This window comes from Myotis brandtii, unplaced genomic scaffold (genome assembly GCF_000412655.1).
Source record: "Myotis brandtii unplaced genomic scaffold, ASM41265v1 scaffold398, whole genome shotgun sequence".
Classification (NCBI taxonomy): Eukaryota; Metazoa; Chordata; class Mammalia; order Chiroptera; family Vespertilionidae; genus Myotis; species Myotis brandtii.
In genome coordinates this window covers 1,029,318-1,047,227 of record NW_005365280.1, presented here as the reverse complement: position 1 = coordinate 1,047,227, position 17,910 = coordinate 1,029,318, and the positions used below count along the sequence as shown (strand labels likewise).

At 46.8% G+C, this 17,910-nt stretch overlaps 1 protein-coding gene across 2 annotated transcripts in view; it reads right to left on the bottom strand.

Annotated features, from left to right (window-relative positions):
- The window catches only part of GMPR (guanosine monophosphate reductase), a 43,456-nt gene extending 25,552 nt beyond the window's left edge, over positions 1 to 17,904 (bottom strand). For both annotated transcript variants that reach the window (XM_014545177.1, XM_005873022.2), the window contains exons 1-4: positions 17,782 to 17,904; positions 10,317 to 10,436; positions 8,014 to 8,097; positions 4,898 to 5,071 (exon numbers count right to left, since the gene is read on the bottom strand). In XM_014545177.1, coding sequence (XP_014400663.1) covers positions 4,898 to 5,071; positions 8,014 to 8,097; positions 10,317 to 10,436; positions 17,782 to 17,868 — 465 coding nt within the window. In that variant the 5' untranslated portion in view covers positions 17,869 to 17,904. The remainder of the gene's footprint in view (positions 1 to 4,897; positions 5,072 to 8,013; positions 8,098 to 10,316; positions 10,437 to 17,781) is intronic.
- Positions 17,905 to 17,910: the final 6 nt, after the last annotated feature.

The following is a 17,910-nucleotide window of genomic DNA, read 5'->3' as shown; positions in this document are numbered from 1 at the left end:
CTGTTGGTGGCTGCCCAGAGGGCCGTGGGAACTCAGCACCCATCGCCCCCTCCCAGACTCATCCCCCATAGCAACCTGCAGGCTCCGCACTGGCAACAACCCCCTTTTCCTTGTCCTCCCAGCCTGGCCCCTCCCTGCACTGCCCTCTGTCCCTGGTGCTTGCCCAATGGGTGGGACACAGGCAGCTTGCTCAGCTCTCCGTGGGGCCAGCTGGGAGCTACAACTCATGGCCAACTGTCCAGAGCATGCAATTGGAAACCTCTGGGTGGGGGCTCCAATGGGTTTCTTTTTTCTTTTTTTTTTTGAATTTTGTTTTTTTTTAATAAGCAGTAAAGCGGGGTCAAAAATATTCAGCCTTCTGAATTCTACAAGACAGGAGTGAAATGACTAAAGGCAGACCCTGAATGGAGATTTCTGCCTTATAACCTAGTGAGGGAAGAAGAGTCAGGCCTGCTAGCATAAAGCCCCCCTGGCCCCCCCAACACACACACACACACACACACACACACACACACTCACACCCACCTCCACCCAAAATAAATTAACTGGAGAACTTTTGCATTAAGACTGATTCTAACCCATTCACAATTTAAATAATTACATTTTTACAAAACTGCATGACATTCATCTCGGTGCTAAAATAAGCAGTTAAATAAGTTGTTTATTTTCATTAAAAAGAATGCAGTATGAAATACATGAATCAGTTGACTTATTTTTCTTAAGGAAAATCAGTTGCATTTGGAAAAGTGGCTAGAATACCTATAGGTAAGGAATTATTAGACCTTTGTTATTGGCTACTGGTCCTTAACACTTATGCAATTAATGTTTATGAACAAACAGATCTGCACACTGATCCTAAACTCTAGTCGTAGTGCTTTTTACAAACAGGCCCTGAAACACATCAGTGTGGTCAGTGAGAGAACTGGTGTTGGTTTCCGTTCTTGAGCATCTTAGTCCATGCTTGTACTGTCCACACATTTTTATTTTTTTAATCTTTTTATTGATTTCAGAGAGGAAGGGTAAGGGAGAGATAGAAACATCAATGATGAAAGAGAATCATTGATCAGCTGCCTCCTGCACGGCCCCCACTGGGGATCAAGCCCGCAACCCAGGCATGTGCCCTTGGCCGGAATTGAACTCAGGACCCTTCAGTCCGCAGGCCGATGCTCTACCCACTGACCCATTCCCACAAGGGTGGTACTTTTTAAATAACACTGTATTTGGCATTGCTGACAGAAGTGACTATTTTGCATCAGCAAATGTATTGACTATACTAAAAGTGCAGACATTGGATTGTAGATCATTGCTATGAGAAGTAACATGCACAGATACGTACATTCAAGGAATTTTCTGGTAATGAATTTGTAGGACATCAGCTGGCCCTCTGAGTACACCAATTGTTATTTTTTATCTACATGTACCGATAGCCATATTCCCTTTCTTTCAAACCTCATTACTTTTTAAATTATAAAGTTTATAAAAGGGAAAGGAAGAAAAAAGGTGATTTTTTTCCTTCAATGCTATAGACCTTTTGCACTTGAAGTATATTTTTTCCCTTTGGATTTTTGGGGTGGCTATTTGTAACATTGAATAAACAAACACCATTCAACAATGAATTTTAATTATACATTTTAATTATACAACTACCACCTCACCTGCCAGTTTGCAGATAGCTGCTACTGATCATTAGCCTGCTTGATTCATATTAAAAAGGTGTACTTAGTTTTCTGAAGCCCAGAGACCTGAAGAGTATGACACCTCCACTTTTGTTCTTCTGTCTCAAGGTGTGACATTTGTGGTCTTTTGTAGGTCCATAGGAACTTTAGGGTTATGGATGAACCTAGAGGGTATTATACTAAGGGAAACAACTGAAGGACTGCTACTTCATGACTATGAAACCTCCATGTGTTATGCACTTTTCCATATGTAGCTCATAGCTCACTATTTAATACAAGAATTACTCAAAAAAAAGAACTGAAGCCACTAGGTTGACTCATTAAATCAATGAAATTTCTGATTCCTAAACATTCATAGCTAACACTTATACCCAAACCCAGTAGACATAAAGCATAACTTCCCAAGTTTCTTAGTCCCTTGTATCTGCAGGGCCATTAAAACCCTACAGGAGCCCTGGCCTGGTTGTCCCATATACCCAAAAGGTGTGGGTTCGATTTCTGGTCAGGACACATACCTAGGTTTGATCCCTAGTTGGGGCAATTCAGGAGGCAACCAATCGATGTTTCTCGCTTACATCGGTTCTCTCTCTCTCTCTCTCTTCCTCTCTTTAAATAAACAAATATATATATATACATACACACCCCTCCTCAGGTGAGGATGAAAAAGCAACAAAAACACTAGAGGTGAAATGGAAATCTCTGGAAAGATCAGATCCACCACCTCAGATAAGAATGTCAGCAGCCACCTGGGCCTGCCTTATTCCTCATTCTCCAGAAGAAAAAACAAAAGACTCCTCTCCTAGTCAACAAATAAGTGCCATTCTCTTTCTACCACCCCGCTGTTGTTTCACAGAACTTTTGTTTAATACGAAATGCTGATGAGGGCTCCCAGGTCTAGCTGGGGCAGGGCGTCTGCCCTCCCTGGAGTCCAGCTTTCCATTTTCTCTTCCTAAGAAACAGTTACCCCAGATGGTTGGGGGTAAAAGAGCCAGTTGAGGCCCCTGACCTCCTATCCTTGGGTCATGATACAGGGTCACCCTCCAGTGCAAACATACAAGGTCAACCTCGTCAGAACGGGGAGCAGGAAATTGTCACATGCACATGGCCTAGTGCTGTGGTCGGCAAACTGTGGCTCGTGAGCCACATGCGGCTCTTTGGCCCCTTGAGTGTGGCTCTTCCACAAAATACCACATGTGGGCGTGCACATACAGTGCGATTGAAACTTCATGGCCCATGCACAGAAGTCGGTATTTTGTGGAAGAGCCATACTCAAGGGGCCAAAGAGCCGCATGTGGCTTGCAAGCCGCAGTTTGCCGAGCCGCAGTTTGCCGACCACTGGGCCCCTAATGGAAGAAAGGAGCCTCATCACTAAAGTTAACGAGGATGGGCACATTAAGCAGCCTCAAGGGTAGACCATGGGTGTCGCATTCAGAACAACCTGGCTTCAAATCCCAGCTTTGCTGCTTAATGTTGCTGTGACCTTGTGAAAATCCCAAAGTATAAGAATGAAATAAGCCCTGGCTGGTTTGGCTCAGTGGATAGAGCACCAGCCTGCGGACTGAAGGGTCCCAGGTTCTATTCCAGTCAAGGGCACACGCTTGGGTTGTGGGCTCGATACCCAGTAGGGGGTGTGCAGGAGGCAGCCAGTCAATGATTCTCTCTCATCATTGATGTTTCTCTCCCTCCCTCTTCCTTCCTCTCTGAAATCAACAAAAAATATATTTTAAAAAAATGAAATAAGAGCTTAACATTCCTCATCTGGCACTGGCCAGGTGGCTCAGTTGGTTGGAGCATCATCACCTACACCAAAAGGCTGTGGGTTCGATTCCTGGTCAGGGTATATACCTAGGTTTTGGGTTCATGATATTTCTCTCTCTCATCCCCCTTCCTCTATCTAAAATTCAATAAACATATCCTTGGGTGAGAATTCCTCATCTGTGGTAAGTTTGGGACAACAGTTTTTACTCTTTACAAAGACATGAAGAAGAAGTGGGGGAAAAGATGTAAACCTTCTGGAACACAGTAGGCACTCAATAAATGCTATTACTCTTATCAAAAAAAAGCAACGACATTGGTAGCACTTTTACGGAAGGTAAAATGAATCTTGTTGTTTCCCACCCAGCTTGTGACTCCATACAGCTGGTTGACCTTGGGACAATTCTTGATCCTTTCTTCTCACGTGATCGGAAAACATAAAAATACTTATCTTAAAAATCCTTGGAAATTCTTAACAGAAGAGTTAACTCCACCAATAGAAATAACTCCTGTCTCCCAACTTCAATACAGTGATCAATTATGAGGAACACAGGATTTAAAAAGGAGATTTAGGTAGCTTATCTAGTGGCCAAGCTATAATTGCCATGTTAATTAAGACCAGTAAAGACACACGTAACTACAATATAGATTTCCCAAAAGCCCAAATTTAACTTTAGAGTTTCTAGTTCCTTTTCCTGAAAATCCACACTTCCCAGCAATAACAAATACATATTCTAAGTAATGAAGGTACTGATGGTTAGGATAATACAAAAAAGGTAGGAAAGGTCAAGAATAAAGATCCTAGTTAAAACAACACGCCAAATAATTTACAAGTAACAGCTGACAACTGTGAAATGTTCCTACTGTGGACTCAACTCTCACAGGAGAGCCTGCTACTGTAAGGAGGGGTGGGTGTGGCTGGCAGAAGCAGGTTACACTGAAGCTGTTACAGTGGGTTTTTCATTTGTAAGAATGTGCTCTTTGGCTCTCCCTCCCTTCCCTTCCATCTTTCCCCCAGGCACGTGGTGACCTCTGCCTTTCTCTCTCAGCTCCTAGGCGCCCTTCTTCTGCCTCTGTAACTTGTTTCCTGAGCCTACGCAGCCCAGCTGGCTCACTTCTACTACCTCTGTCACTTTCTAAATAAACTTGTTCTTATAATTTGAAAAACAAACAAACTGTTCTTTGTTAAGGTGACACAGACCTTTGTTTAAAGGTATCACAGGGTAAGAAACATGTGACGATATTAAGCAGAGCTAAGGAGCCACACCCTACGCTGCTGGCCTGGACTGCACTTTTCACAGAGGAGAGCCAGGTTTCAGATCTTCCACAGCTTCCATTGTGTCCGGTGGTTTTCAACCAGTCTTCCAATGAGAAGGCACCGAAAGCTCTGCAGAGCATCTAGCCCCCCTGATGCACCGGGCACCCCTCCCTACTTCCCCAGCTCCAGAAGGTTACACCGTACCTACCATAATGGTGTGCTCTGGAAATCTGGCACGGACGAGTTTCACGAATTCCACAAAGTGCTCCGAATAGCCATTGGCCACATCCAGGCAAATAAACTTAACCTGTGGCACAGCTTCCAGGATGCTGCTCATCTTTTCCAGATCATGCTTCCCACTGCCGGAGCTCACGGCTACATGCTGTACCGAATAGAAACCAAGAGGGGTGAGACATGGACAGTGAGAAGTCTTCAGAAGCCAGACCCTGCCTCCATCCACTCACCTGTTCTGGGACAGTACAGTGACCCTCGGAGGTCAGTTACCCTGATCGAACCTGCACAGAGTGGCCCTGCTGGAGAACCAGGCAGCAGCAGAGGTGAAGGAATCCCTTCCTTACATCATCTAAACTCTGCCCCTGCTCTTTCCCACCATTAAACTGCATGTATCCTTGGCCCTGGCCCTCAGCCACGAATGGTTCTAGCTAACAGTGTTTTACGTAGCCAGGAAACCTTGTCCGTGGCGTTCGTTCACGTGTTGTTGGCTCTCTATGTGGGACTCTGAATCGTGGAACCATTGGTGCGAATTCTCCTCCTCCTGGTGGAGAGGAGAGGCAGGAAGAATGATGGGAGGCCAGTCAACTCGGGCCTCCGGACGCCCACGCTGTGGCCATCACCCCCAGCATCTCGCTCTGGGGCTCAGAAGGAGGGAGGGAAAGGGGTCTAAAACCCTTTTCTATTTTCTTTTTCTTTTTTAATGTATTTTATTGATTTCTCATTTCTCACAGAGAGGAAAGGAGAGGGACAGAGAGTCAGAAACATCAATCAGCTGCCTCCTGCACACCCCCCACCGGGGATGCGCCAGCAACCAAGGTACATGCCCTTGACCGAAATCGAACCTGGGACCCTTGAGTCTGCAGGCCAATGCTCTATCCCCTGAGCCAAACCGGTTAGGGCCCTTTTCTATTTTCATTTCTACTCCCAATACAATACTAACACAACATGCAGATCGTAACCCAAAGAGCTGCAAATCTCAGTGTTCCTATTAAAAGGGCCAAGAACAAAGGAGCCTGAAAGCATCATTCCCCAACTGCACTTGGATGTGTTTACATCTGAAGCCACCGCACCCGCTCCGTGACCCCCTCCCCAACCTCCACAGCACCAGCACCCTCCAACCCACCCACCGGCTCCTCGGAAAGATGCTCTTTGGGAAAAGACCTCTGTGTTTAGTAATTTATGCCTCAGTGAAACTAAGCCATAGGACTGTGCCCAGAGTCGGCATCTCACCTTTATAAGAATATTTTAATTTGTTATCTCTAGTCCATAAACCACAGAGGAGGGACATATATTAATATCTTGTTATTCCCCCCAAAAAATCACAACAATGTAGCTACAGTCCAGTGGTTGTAAGAGAACTGTAACAGGATTCATGCTGACTCATTTCCTGGGTTTACTCTTCTTTCACTCCTGTTGGCAGTGTGACCAGGCGGCACAACCCACACATCTTCTCCCGCCCACGAGAGCTTTTTTATTTTCCCCTCCATTTCCATCTCTCTCAGTGCTGCTGTTTTTAACATTTTCCCTTTTCAGAAAAATCAGCCTTTAGTTTGGTGGGGGCTGGGTAATAGGTAAAATGACCTTACTCCTTCATGAAAGCCAAGCTTCCAATCAACCACACATGGCCCCAAAGTCATTGCCTTCCAGACTTCCAACAGAGAAGAGGGAGAGAGAAGGTGAAACAAGTATAGTTCTTGTGAACACAATATGTCAAAAAGGAAGGATTTGCTATTGAGCCAGAACTATTTTATCTCCAAAACCACCTTCTCACTAATCAAAATCCACACATAATTAAAACATAGCCAAAAAAAAAAAAAAAAAAAAAAAAAAGCCAGCGCAACCTCAAACGCCGCCCACTGTGAAGTCATTTTGCAATCACGGTAATCTGATCCGAGGACAGTGTCTCCAAGGCGGACGCTCTGCTGGCCCTGGCTCCGAACCAACCACGTGCCAGGAGGGAACTCAGGCACATCAGAGTGGGGCTTTTTGTTATTTTCAAATTGCCCTTAAAAAATAATAACAGCTTTATTGAGATAAAAATCACATACCATCCAATTCACCCATTTAAAGTCCACAGTTCAATGGTTTTTAGTACATTCAGAGCGGTGCGACCACCATCATAATCAATGGTAGAACATCCTCACCACCCCAAAAGGGAACTCTCACTCCTTTTAGGCCTCGCCCTCCCACCCTCCCATCCCTCAAGCAACCATTAATCTACTTTCTGTCTCTAGAGGTTTGCCTATTCTTGATGGTTCATGTAAACAATCACATATGTGGCCTTTTGTATCTGGCTTTTTCACTTAGCAAAGTGTTTTCAAGGCTCATCCAGCTGTAGATGTGTCAGTACTTTTTATAGTTGAATAACATTCCATTGTGTGGATATATTAGTTTTCATTCATCAGTTAGTTGATGGATATCTGGCTTGCTTCTAACTTTTGGCTATTATGAACAATGCTGCTATACACATCTCTGTATACGTTTTGGTGTGGACATTTTTTTTTTTTTATTTCTCTCAGGCCTATAACTAAGACTGGCATTGCTGAGTCATATGGTAACTCTTATAATTTAATCTTTTTGAGGAACTGCCAAACTTTTTTCCAAAGCAATGGCACCATTTTACATTCCCACCAGCAATACAGGAGGGTTCCAATCTCTTCACATCCATGCCAACACTAGTTACTCTCTGTCTTTTAATTATAGCCCTCCTAGCAGGAATACTGTTTATTCAACACCAAAACAACTTGCTACAATTAGAAGGTTTTTCTACATCCAGAAGGAATGTTTGGATTGGATCTACCCTGGCAGGAAACAGAGGTCTTCCCCAAGCCCTCATACCATAACACTTCACCTTTCAAGGGAAAAACACAGATACTCCTTTGCAAGTAAATCCTAATACTTTCAAAACAGGATACAGAACAGATTTCCTTAGCAAATCCCTGGCAACAATGAAGGGCTGGAGCACAACTACTGCGGTTACCCAGGTCTCTCTCAGGGGTGTGTGTGTGTGTGTGTGTGTGTGTGTCTATGCGCTGCTGATTCAAATCCTTTGGACAACCCCAAACATTTTCTACCCTTTGCAACAAATACCTGCAGGCATTCTGGGTGATCAGTGGCAAAGAGCTTCCAGTCGTCCAGGGTGTAATGCTTGTGAATTGCTGTAAACATGGAGTGCTAGGAAACAAAAAGCACCGTTAGGATGAAAAGTCAAGTGAGCCTCCTTCCTCGGTAAGGCGGAGAGGCAGGGGTGAGCCAACCATACAAAAGCATCAGAGGTTCCTGCCAGTCATGTTTAATTAGCTTTGAATATGCTCCTAGGAGCCAAAAACAGACAAAGGTGAAGCCAGTGAAATCACAAAAGGATTTTTCCATTCTAATCTCATCAGAAAATACCACCATCAGTATTTAAGAGGCTCTGCCAGGAGGCAGGGGAGGGAAGAGGGAGAGTTCTGAGCCCTGTCCCGCTGACCACCTGCATTAGGCCAAGAGCAGGTCCCCTGCCCATAAGAAGGGCCTCCTTAAGGCCAATTCTGCTTAGTCAACCCGAGAGAACCTCAACTTATACCTGAAAGCTTTTCCTTGTGGTCACAACCTAAGCATTTCTTGCTAAAAGCTAAACCCATCAGGCAGTGGGTATCCCTAAGGAAGGAAATTATATAAATTATAATAGGAAGTCTGTGACTATCAACCTGGCATTTATTGAGTACCTACCTTGTGCAAGCAGTTTGCATACATTATTTCATTTACTTCTCACAATTTTGTACACTAATATTAGCTTTGTGGGCAGAAAAGAGCTTAAGAAGTTTAAATGTAAGAAATTTCACAATTGCTTGGCCAGTAAGGGGCAAAGGCAGAATCAAACTCAAATCTGACTGCAGAGCTCGGGCTCCTTCCCCTACACCAGGGCCTCGCTCATCACTTCTCTGGTGCTTTTCTCCATCCACAGTTTCTGATTCTAAAATTCCATGACTTCATCCACTTGCACTAACTGAATGGATCCCAGAAATAGAAACTGCATAGTACCCATGCATGGGGAGCTATTTCAGTGTATTCTGTCTCATTAATGGGGAGTCTTTCCCGTGAAAATGGGAAGAGCATAAGAAGGTGTATGTTTTTCACGGAGTAATAAACTGGTATGTGAATTAACCAGGGCTATTTATTGCTCCCTGATTCCACCCACTTTTACACGAATACATAATTCATTAGTAGCAATGGCAGATCACAGAGCAGAGCAAGGAACAGATGGGGAGGGAAAAAAAATACAAATTCCTTTAGCAATTAATTTATTAGCCTCTGGCCCAAAGCTCAGTGGGGACTGAGGGCTGACAGATAATACAACTGACAGATCGTGGAGTCAGACAGACCACCTCCTACGCCACGTTTTGAGCTCATAATTTGTTTGAAGCTCTTCCTGCTGATCACTGGCTAATAAGGACTCCCAGCACCTCCTGAGGTGAGACTTGCTGCCCACAGCCAGAAGCTCTTTCAACTAATTGGATTGGTTTTTTTCACTTGGCAGGATTATCAGGGGAAATAGATGCGCACACCCTGTGCACATTACAAGTGGATGTCTGCATCTCGGATGAATAGAGTGCCTTGCACCTGGGACACAGCTGCGTGAGACGCAGGTCCTGCCCACAGAAAGCTTTTCCTTTACTTTTCCCAAGGCCAGGATACCAGCTATTCCATTTACAGGACATTAGACTGGTAACTGGTAAAGGGGGACCTTGCGCTTGCACTGTGATCTGTCAGTGTAAATTGACAGGCAAATCCCTTATTCTGGAGTCGGTTTGGGTTTGAATCTTGAATTTGTCTCTACTTGGCTGAACGCCCTGGGCCAAATTATCTCTCCTCTCCCTCTATGCCTCAGTTTCCTCATCTGTAAAAGGAACCCACCTGGTGAAGCTGTGACAACATTATATCATCATATCCAGTGTTTGGCAAGTAAAGTGCTCAATGAGTGTGTTCTACACGATGTAACAAGTGCTATAGCACAGACTGCATACGAAGCAGTTGTGTCTTCATTTGAAGGCACTCTCCCTCTCCCATAATATGGCACTCAACTAACTTCACAATATGGCACAATGTCCACCTTCTTTCTGTAGCTCTAATTTCCAAAACTATCACGGGCATCTTTAGGGAAGCAATGGATGTGGCTCTCAGCCATCTCACCGACTGCAAAGTCCAGACTCCACCCATTTTTTCTAATGGAAAAGCAGGGAAGAGAAGAAGTGCCTCCCACAAGGATCAGACTCGGAACTAAATAGTTCAGTCCCAGCCAAGGATCCAAGTGTCTCCCTTTTCTTCTCTTCCCTGTGTCTGAACAAGACCAGGATGGGCTCCTGACAAGCGGTCCAGTGTGAACAGCCGAGGGAAAAAGCCCACCGCCCTACCTGTGACATCACCGCTGCCATCTCAAATGTCCCCACAGTGTCCATGTTGGCCACAATGATGGGAATCCCTGAGTAGGTCTGCTTGGAGTTTCGAAATGTGAAGGTCCGCTCCAGATCCACCTATTGGCAAAAAGGAAAAAGAACTGTTTGCTCTTTGCATGATTTGTGGGATTTTCTAGAATCAGAAGCAAGTGGAAAGAACACAAAGGAAGTGTCTGTCCCTTAGTCCCTGGATTCGCTTAGTGCTGAGCCAGATGTTCCAAAGACAGGAGAGTCCCTGAGGAGACCGAGTAGTGGCTATTACCCAGGTACAAAAGCTGAACTCGGCTCCTCAGCATCCTCAAGTGACAGCGCAGACACTGCATTTTCTGCCATCCATCCAGCCTCCGGATCCGAAGTTCTCTCCTTCAGGAGCCTCTCCCATAGCACTGCCTCCTCTGTCCCCAGCCTGGTTCTTCCTAGCCCTACACCCCACATACACGTTCTCTTTCCCCACTTCCCAACACTGGACAATCAGTCCCCCAACAGAGAAAATCCATTCCACTCTGCCTGCCAAGCATGGCCCTCCCTGTCCTTCTCCCCTTCCACTCCAAATTCACCCCGCAGTGAGCTGCAAACCACTGATCCCTTCACCTTCCAGCCTTCTCAGCTGCTTTGTAATTAGGAGCATCTTTCAAAGAGCTGGGGCGAGTGCACTGCAACCAACTCTCTGTGCAACCATCTGACTCGCAAACAGCTGGAGAGAAGGCCCTCCAACTCCAATGCAACTCCAGCGTCAGGGCACTGAGGACTAAGTCCACTACTATCAGGAGAGCTGGGCCAAGACGGCAGGTTCAGCAAAAGCAGTGTGCTAGGTGCTCATCCAGAGCTAGCAGAGTAAAATCACTTCTGGGGCAGACTGCAGGCCTGTGTGCACGCAGACCCATTCCTCACCCTTCTCCTGCCAGGTACCATCACAGGGAGGCCCCCTGCAGGCTCCATTCCCCAGGTTGGTTTCTGGCTGGGTTCAGCCAATGGGGGTCACTGGGTAGGAAACTGGGGGAGAGTGAGCCTGGGTGTAATCAGGGTAGCTCTCCCAGGACCCCTCTGCCGAGGCCTGCAGGATCTTCGTTCCAGCTTTCAGAGCCATCTCAGTCCCTGGGCCTAGTAAGATCACCTTCCCCGTGATCTTTGGAAGTGGTTTTTCTCAGCTGCCAGCCTCTTGGGGGCCTCAATATCTCATTTGGCATCTCAGCAATGTCAGGATGTCTTGCATTAAATTCCCTGCTTTAAATATTAAGCAGTTTGTTTCCTTGGCTGGATCTGATGGAAGAAGGCACTTCCCCGAGGAAAGTCAGCAAGAGAAACACAGGGGTGTATCATAAGCTGGGCCTACCTCCCTGGATCCTGGCCTTCCTGAGTACACCCGCAACAACCATTTCCTGCCGGTGTTTATCTAGTTCCTTCTTTTATTCTTTTCATTTGAGACAAGTTTCACTTTGCTATCAAAATGTCAAAAAAACACCATGGGGCATCTCAGGCCCCCTTGCTTTTTCATGTTTCTTGCTTCTCCACACAGGACTCCCTGTCCACCTGGCTTCCTGGGTGAACGATGCCATAAGTATGTCCACGCGGACCTTAAACAGCAACAGTGAGGGGAAATGAGATGCTGTCACTGCCAGGGCACAGGGGCCAGGTCATTCCTTCTCCAGTTCTTCATTATGATTCTTGGTTCTACTTCAGTGAAGCAAGTCATAGTTAGGTTCTGAAAGATAACTGGAGAGGTCATATTTGTTGCAACCTTCTGTGTTGGTTAATGGCCCTCGGATTTCGATTTCCAGGGCTTAAAAAAATCAGAATTCCTTGGTGTCAAATTACTCTTCCACTCTTCCCAAGATGCATGGGGAGAGATGCTGTCCCGCACTCAGTGTTGCTCACAATGGGTTTTTGGCACTCCAAAACCGATGGGCGGTGCACAAAAAGAGAGCTCTTCATGGGAATGGTCAGCCTTGGCAACGAACTCTCCCCCTCATGTCTAGTCTTCTCCATACAGTAGGTTCTATACAATCCTTAATTCTAAAAGTGATAAATAAGATGATCTTGCCGTCCTTATCAACACACACACACACACAAAACAGACCAGTTGTTCACTGAGAGATATCTAATTCCAGTCTCCCAGGAACAAAACTTGGAATTTAATCTGCCACAGCTGGTCAATGCACCAAATATAGCACCTCCAAATTGTCACTCTGCTAAACTGATTTGATAGGGAACATAAAGTAACAAACCTCCCCTCTCCCACCTGCAGCCCTTTAAACATACCTTCATTCAAGTCAGCCTGCATTAGAGGGCCCGAAAGTACAAACTGAGGCCCTCTTACGACAGTCCTAAACACCTCATTGCAAGTCAAGCTAGCAAGCTGTTTCATGAATCTTGCTCTATCCTTCTACCTTCACAAACACAGTTTCATTACTGACCTGGGAAGCACCAGGACCTGGTGTCATGGGGAGCCAGCTGGGCCTGCAAGCCACATCCCCTTGCCTTCCACCCAAATCCTGTGTGCACACACATGGACACTCCAGTCCACACATTACGTTCCGCACACACCTCCATTCCCACAAACACCTGCCACTTGGCCACTCTCTGAGGTTAGAGGCAAGCCTACCAGCAGCACGGATGGCCTTTGAGAAAACACACTTGGCGAAGCGACCCTTGCAGGCCTTGGGATCAGCTCCAAGTCACGAGGGCAGGGAAATCCAGGATCCTGAGTACTGGGAGAGGGCCCAGAAGAAACAGCACAGCCCACAGCCTTGTCCAGTGAGGAGGGGGCAGGAGACCCTTTTGCCTCGACCTGTGGATGGTACTAATTAAAGCAATTCTCTTATTAACTGCCTTGCTCATTATCTGTCTCAATGTAGATCACAAGTCTAAGCACAGGGACAAAGCCTTTGGCCTTTGAAGTCCTACTGGCTCAAGTGAAATAAATTAGCCCTGGCCGGGGGGCTCAGTTGGTTGGAGTGTTGTCCCCCACACCAAAAGTTTGTGGGGTCAATTCCAAATCAGGGCACATACCCAGGTTTCAGGTTTGATCCCCACTCAGGGCATGAGGGGAAGGCAACCAATTGATGTTTCTCTCTCACATCAATGTTTCTCTCTGTCTCTCTCTCTCTCTCTCTCTCTCTCTCTCTCTCTCTCCCCCCTTCCTCTAAAATCAGTAAAAACATATCCTTGAGTGAGGATTAAAAACAGGGTGGTAGTTGGGCGGGGGGGGCGGGGGAGAATAAATTAACATCTGGGCAAGGGGCAAGAATAACATCATTTTGGCTCCCAGCCATTTTCAAGTAATGCTTGGTGGGCCCCAGGCCAGCCCTCCGAATGGGCTCTGATCCCTGGAAGTGTCACCATCCAGTCTCAGGAGAAGCACACGCAGCTGCACATTACCAGACAACCACAGGCTCCACTAATGGAAGGGGTTCCCGTGGCCAGTCCAGAGCATCCACGCACACATGAGAATCATCTTAGGACAATGTCCAAAATACACATGCTTGGGATGCCTCAAACTTAATAAATCAGAACCTTTGTGTTGAGGGACAAGATATGTATTTTCAGAGTGTCTTCCGAGATGATTCTGAGGCATCTGTGAATAACAAGTCTAGTCAAACCCTCTAATTTTACAGAGAAAACCTGTTATGGTTTGTGTCTTCCCGAAAGATGTTGAAGTCTTACCCACTGACCTTATTTGGAAATAGGGTCTCTGCGGATGATCAAGGTAAAATGAGCCCTGATATCAGGAAGGCCCATGCCAATATGACTGGTGTTCTTTTAAAAGGGGGAAATCTGGACACAGACACACAGAAAGAGAGAACGTTATGTGAAGATGAAGGCAGAGATCAAGGTGAGGCGTCTCCAAGCCAAGAAACACCTAAGATTGCCTGTAAACCACCAGAGAGAGGGGACAGGAACAGATGCTCCCTCACAGCCTCAGAAGAAACCAACCCTGCCAACACCTTGACCTGGGACTTCCAGCCTCCAGAACTGTCAGACAATAAACATCTATTGCGTAAACCACCCAGCCTGGTGCTTTGTCACAGCAGCCCCGGGGAACTGACCCAAAGGCAAAGGCAATAAAATAATTTGTGACAGAGCTTGGACTGCAGCCCAGACTTTTTTCCCCAGCCCGGTAGCCTCTCCACCTGCCCTGCTCTCACCCCCTGGCTGAGGGCTGCTCAGGCTGGACCAGCACTCTGCTCACTGGACCCCTGGAGAAACAACACTAGAGACTGCACACTCATTGTTTTCCCTGTCCTGGGACAAGTGGACAATTTTCTGATGCAAATTCTCTTCAATACCTGACTTCCAAAGTTTGAGTTGCATTAATAAGTTTTTGGGTTGTTTTTTTTTAATATCTTACTAGCGTAAGGAATAAGTTGGGACATCTGAGCCAGGAATTATCCCCAGGAGGGATGTGCTCAGGGGATCAAGGGCATTTGAGTTTCCCTATCTATCAATAAAGACAAAGTCTTGCTCTGGCTGGTGTGACTCAGTGATTAGAACATCAGCCCTGCATACCTAAGGGTTGTTGGTTTGATTCCCAGTCAACACCTGGGTTGCAAGACCCATCCCTGCCCAGGCACGGTCGGGGTGCATGCAGGAGGCAACCAACGGATGTGTCTCTCTCACATCACTTTTCCTCTGTCCCCGCCTCTCTCTCTCCTTCTAAAATAAATAAATAAATAAATAAATAGGAAAAAATATCCTTCCGTGAGGCTTAACAAGAACAACAAAAAGACCAGGTCTTGCCTTAGTCAACAAACATGTCAATTCCTCTGGAAAGATGACTCAAATGCCCCCACACAGCCCTGTGGCACTTTATTCTGTGCACCAGGGGCTTGATTGAAACTATGAATGTCCCAGCCCACAATGTCTTGTGGGTAAAGGCAATGAATGGATGGCCAGTTGCCCAGCTGGTACAACCACTGAAAGGCCACCTGGGTCATCCCCACCTGTACCCTTTGCCTCTGGAAGGTGACTTCAAATACATTTTATATGACACTTGTGGAAACGCCCCAGCAGAAGTGCTCAAACTTCTGGGCTGGGAGAACACTCTGTCCTTCTCTCCACTTCCTGCTCACCATGATCAGCACCAGGCCTGGCTCTTAGCAACACTGTTGCAGTGCTCAATCTTGTCAACCGTCAAAACTCTCCCTTCTGGGCAAGACTCTGCTCTCAGGGGTATGTTTTCTGTCCTGGCTTCACTCAAATCTGCTTTCTGATTCAGCTCAAAATCCAGTCATTTACCAGTCATTTACCATTGAGCTTCAAATCTGCATTCGGGTATGACTCCTGCCAGGGTGCAGACATTTGGCTTCTATCTGATTGTGCAATGAAAATAGTTTAATCTGCCTCTAAAAAATGTCAGGCATCCACAAGCAAACTGAGAAAACACTGAGAGGGGATCAGAAGCCTAGCCTGACCTAGGCCTAACTACATCCCTCAACACCACTGAAGCAGGCAGTCTGAGTATGAGGGGTAGCCAGCCAGGCAGCTGCCTCAGGCAACAGGGAGCTAAACTATTACAGGAACCAATTGGAAAGGCAATGCCAGTTACCTCAGGTTTCCTGGCACTGAGCTGGCAAACTCCCACAAAACTGGAAATATGAAAACCTTTCCCTAGGACACAGAGTTCTCATTGCAATGCTTACATGTAGCTTGTAAGGTGCCATCAGAGGCTGGGTCATTAATCAGCCCAAATTATCAAACAAAATGATATATGATGTCATACTCTTCCCTGGGAAAGAGTAATTCATTCTATTACATAAATTCTAAATGTTTTACTTTCTCAAGATGTTTCCTGGTTCAGAAAATACATATAATATATCCTTGTTTCAAAAATATAATTTTTCTTAAAAGTTCCTCTCTACTAAGTGAGTTCTGAACAAATATTTAGAGCAGTGGTTCTCAACCTTCTGGCCCTTTAAATACAGTTCCTCATGTTGTGACCCAACCATAAAATTATTTTCGTTGCTACCTCATAACTGTAATGTTGCTACTGTTATGAATCGTAATGTAAATATCTGATATGCAGGATGGTCTTAGGCGACCCCTGTGAAAGGGTCGTTCGACCGCCAAAGGGGTCGCGACCCACAGGTTGAGAACCGCTGATTTAGAGAATATTGAGAACACCAAATTATTAGCCTGCCTATAATCCCTACATCTCGTCTTAGTCTGGTCTTAGGTACTGACCACAGCTTATACTTGGGGAAGCCCAGGCTGGCCGTGCAAACTGTTTATTCTTCTTTAAAGTCTGCCCCCTCTTTAGCACGTGAATGAACATGAAGAACAGGCACAGTCCCCCAACTGGCTAGCATGACAAGGGTAAACCGTTCCTCTCCTGCCTATTCCATCCTCTCTGGCCGCAGCCCACCAACCCTCCCGCTTGAGACTGAGAAGGTGACTTGGTTCTGGTCCTTGGCTAAAGCAGGAGGCCTCCCTAATCCAAACAAGCCCTCGGCGGGCAGCGCCAGGCACTGCAGTTGAGCTGGGGCATTGGTGGGCAGCCCGCCGATTTATTTATGGTCTTTGGGCTGAGGTGTAAGGAACAGCGTGCTGGCTCAGCCTCCTCCTGTTTACTCCTGTGGCCGCAGCCTCCAGGCCCAGTCCAGCTCCCTCGCCTCCCTCCCTAGCTCTCAGCAGACCAGGCAAAGCCATGGTCACCAGCACACACCACTCCAGGGGACTCTGCCTTTCTGTGCAGCTAGTTTAACCTTCAGAGTTTGACCTTCCTCCTCACCAGTAGGGGCATCCCAACCCCCACACCGAGGCTATTTCCAGTCCAGTCTCCACCTGTTCTTCAAGCTTTGATCCAGTTTGCCCCCCCAACCCCACGCCCACACCCCAGTGCTTTCAGCTTTGCTAGGACTGGGCAGCTGTCCAGTAAGGAGGGTGCCACTGGGCACGGGTCCCAGCCTCACTCCCAGCAAGGCCACTGAAACGCAGAGAGTAAACCCTGAAGTTTCCCTGTTTTTCAAATATTTTAAAGAAATTCTACTGCTGGATCTGACACTAAGCCAATAGCAGTTTTCTGCACTAAGAAGCAGCGTCAAAATCATGTCTCTTCCGTTGTTTCTCCTCTCCTTTTATGATCTGGCTCCACTGTGTCCTTTTCCCCCTAAATGCACCCGTCCTGCCTCCCCATTCTCTCTCCTCATTGGGCCACTTGATCTTGCTCCTCTGTGGTCTAGCTCTAACATGGACTTCCCGGCCCACCCAACCGAAGCTTTAGAATGCTAGGCCCCAGCTGGGCCCCCTGAAGACACCTCTGTCCTGGCAGGGAGCCAGCTGGCTTTCCCCTTGCCCAGGTCTCACCCCAGCCATCCTCAGACCCAGAAAAGCAGGCGAGGTATTGCCACATTGCTCCTCCTTCTACCACCTGCCCCGCGCCACCCAGAAGCCGGCCCACCCCAAGGCGGCGTTGGGAGCGTCCCACCTCTGCTCGGCTCTTGAGGCTGCTGCGCTTGGGTCGCAGGAGGACATCCTTGAAGTCCAGCTTGAGGTCCGCATCGATGCGGGGCATGGTGCGGGTCGGCTAGCCTGGAGCCGGCAGCTCCTTCCTGCG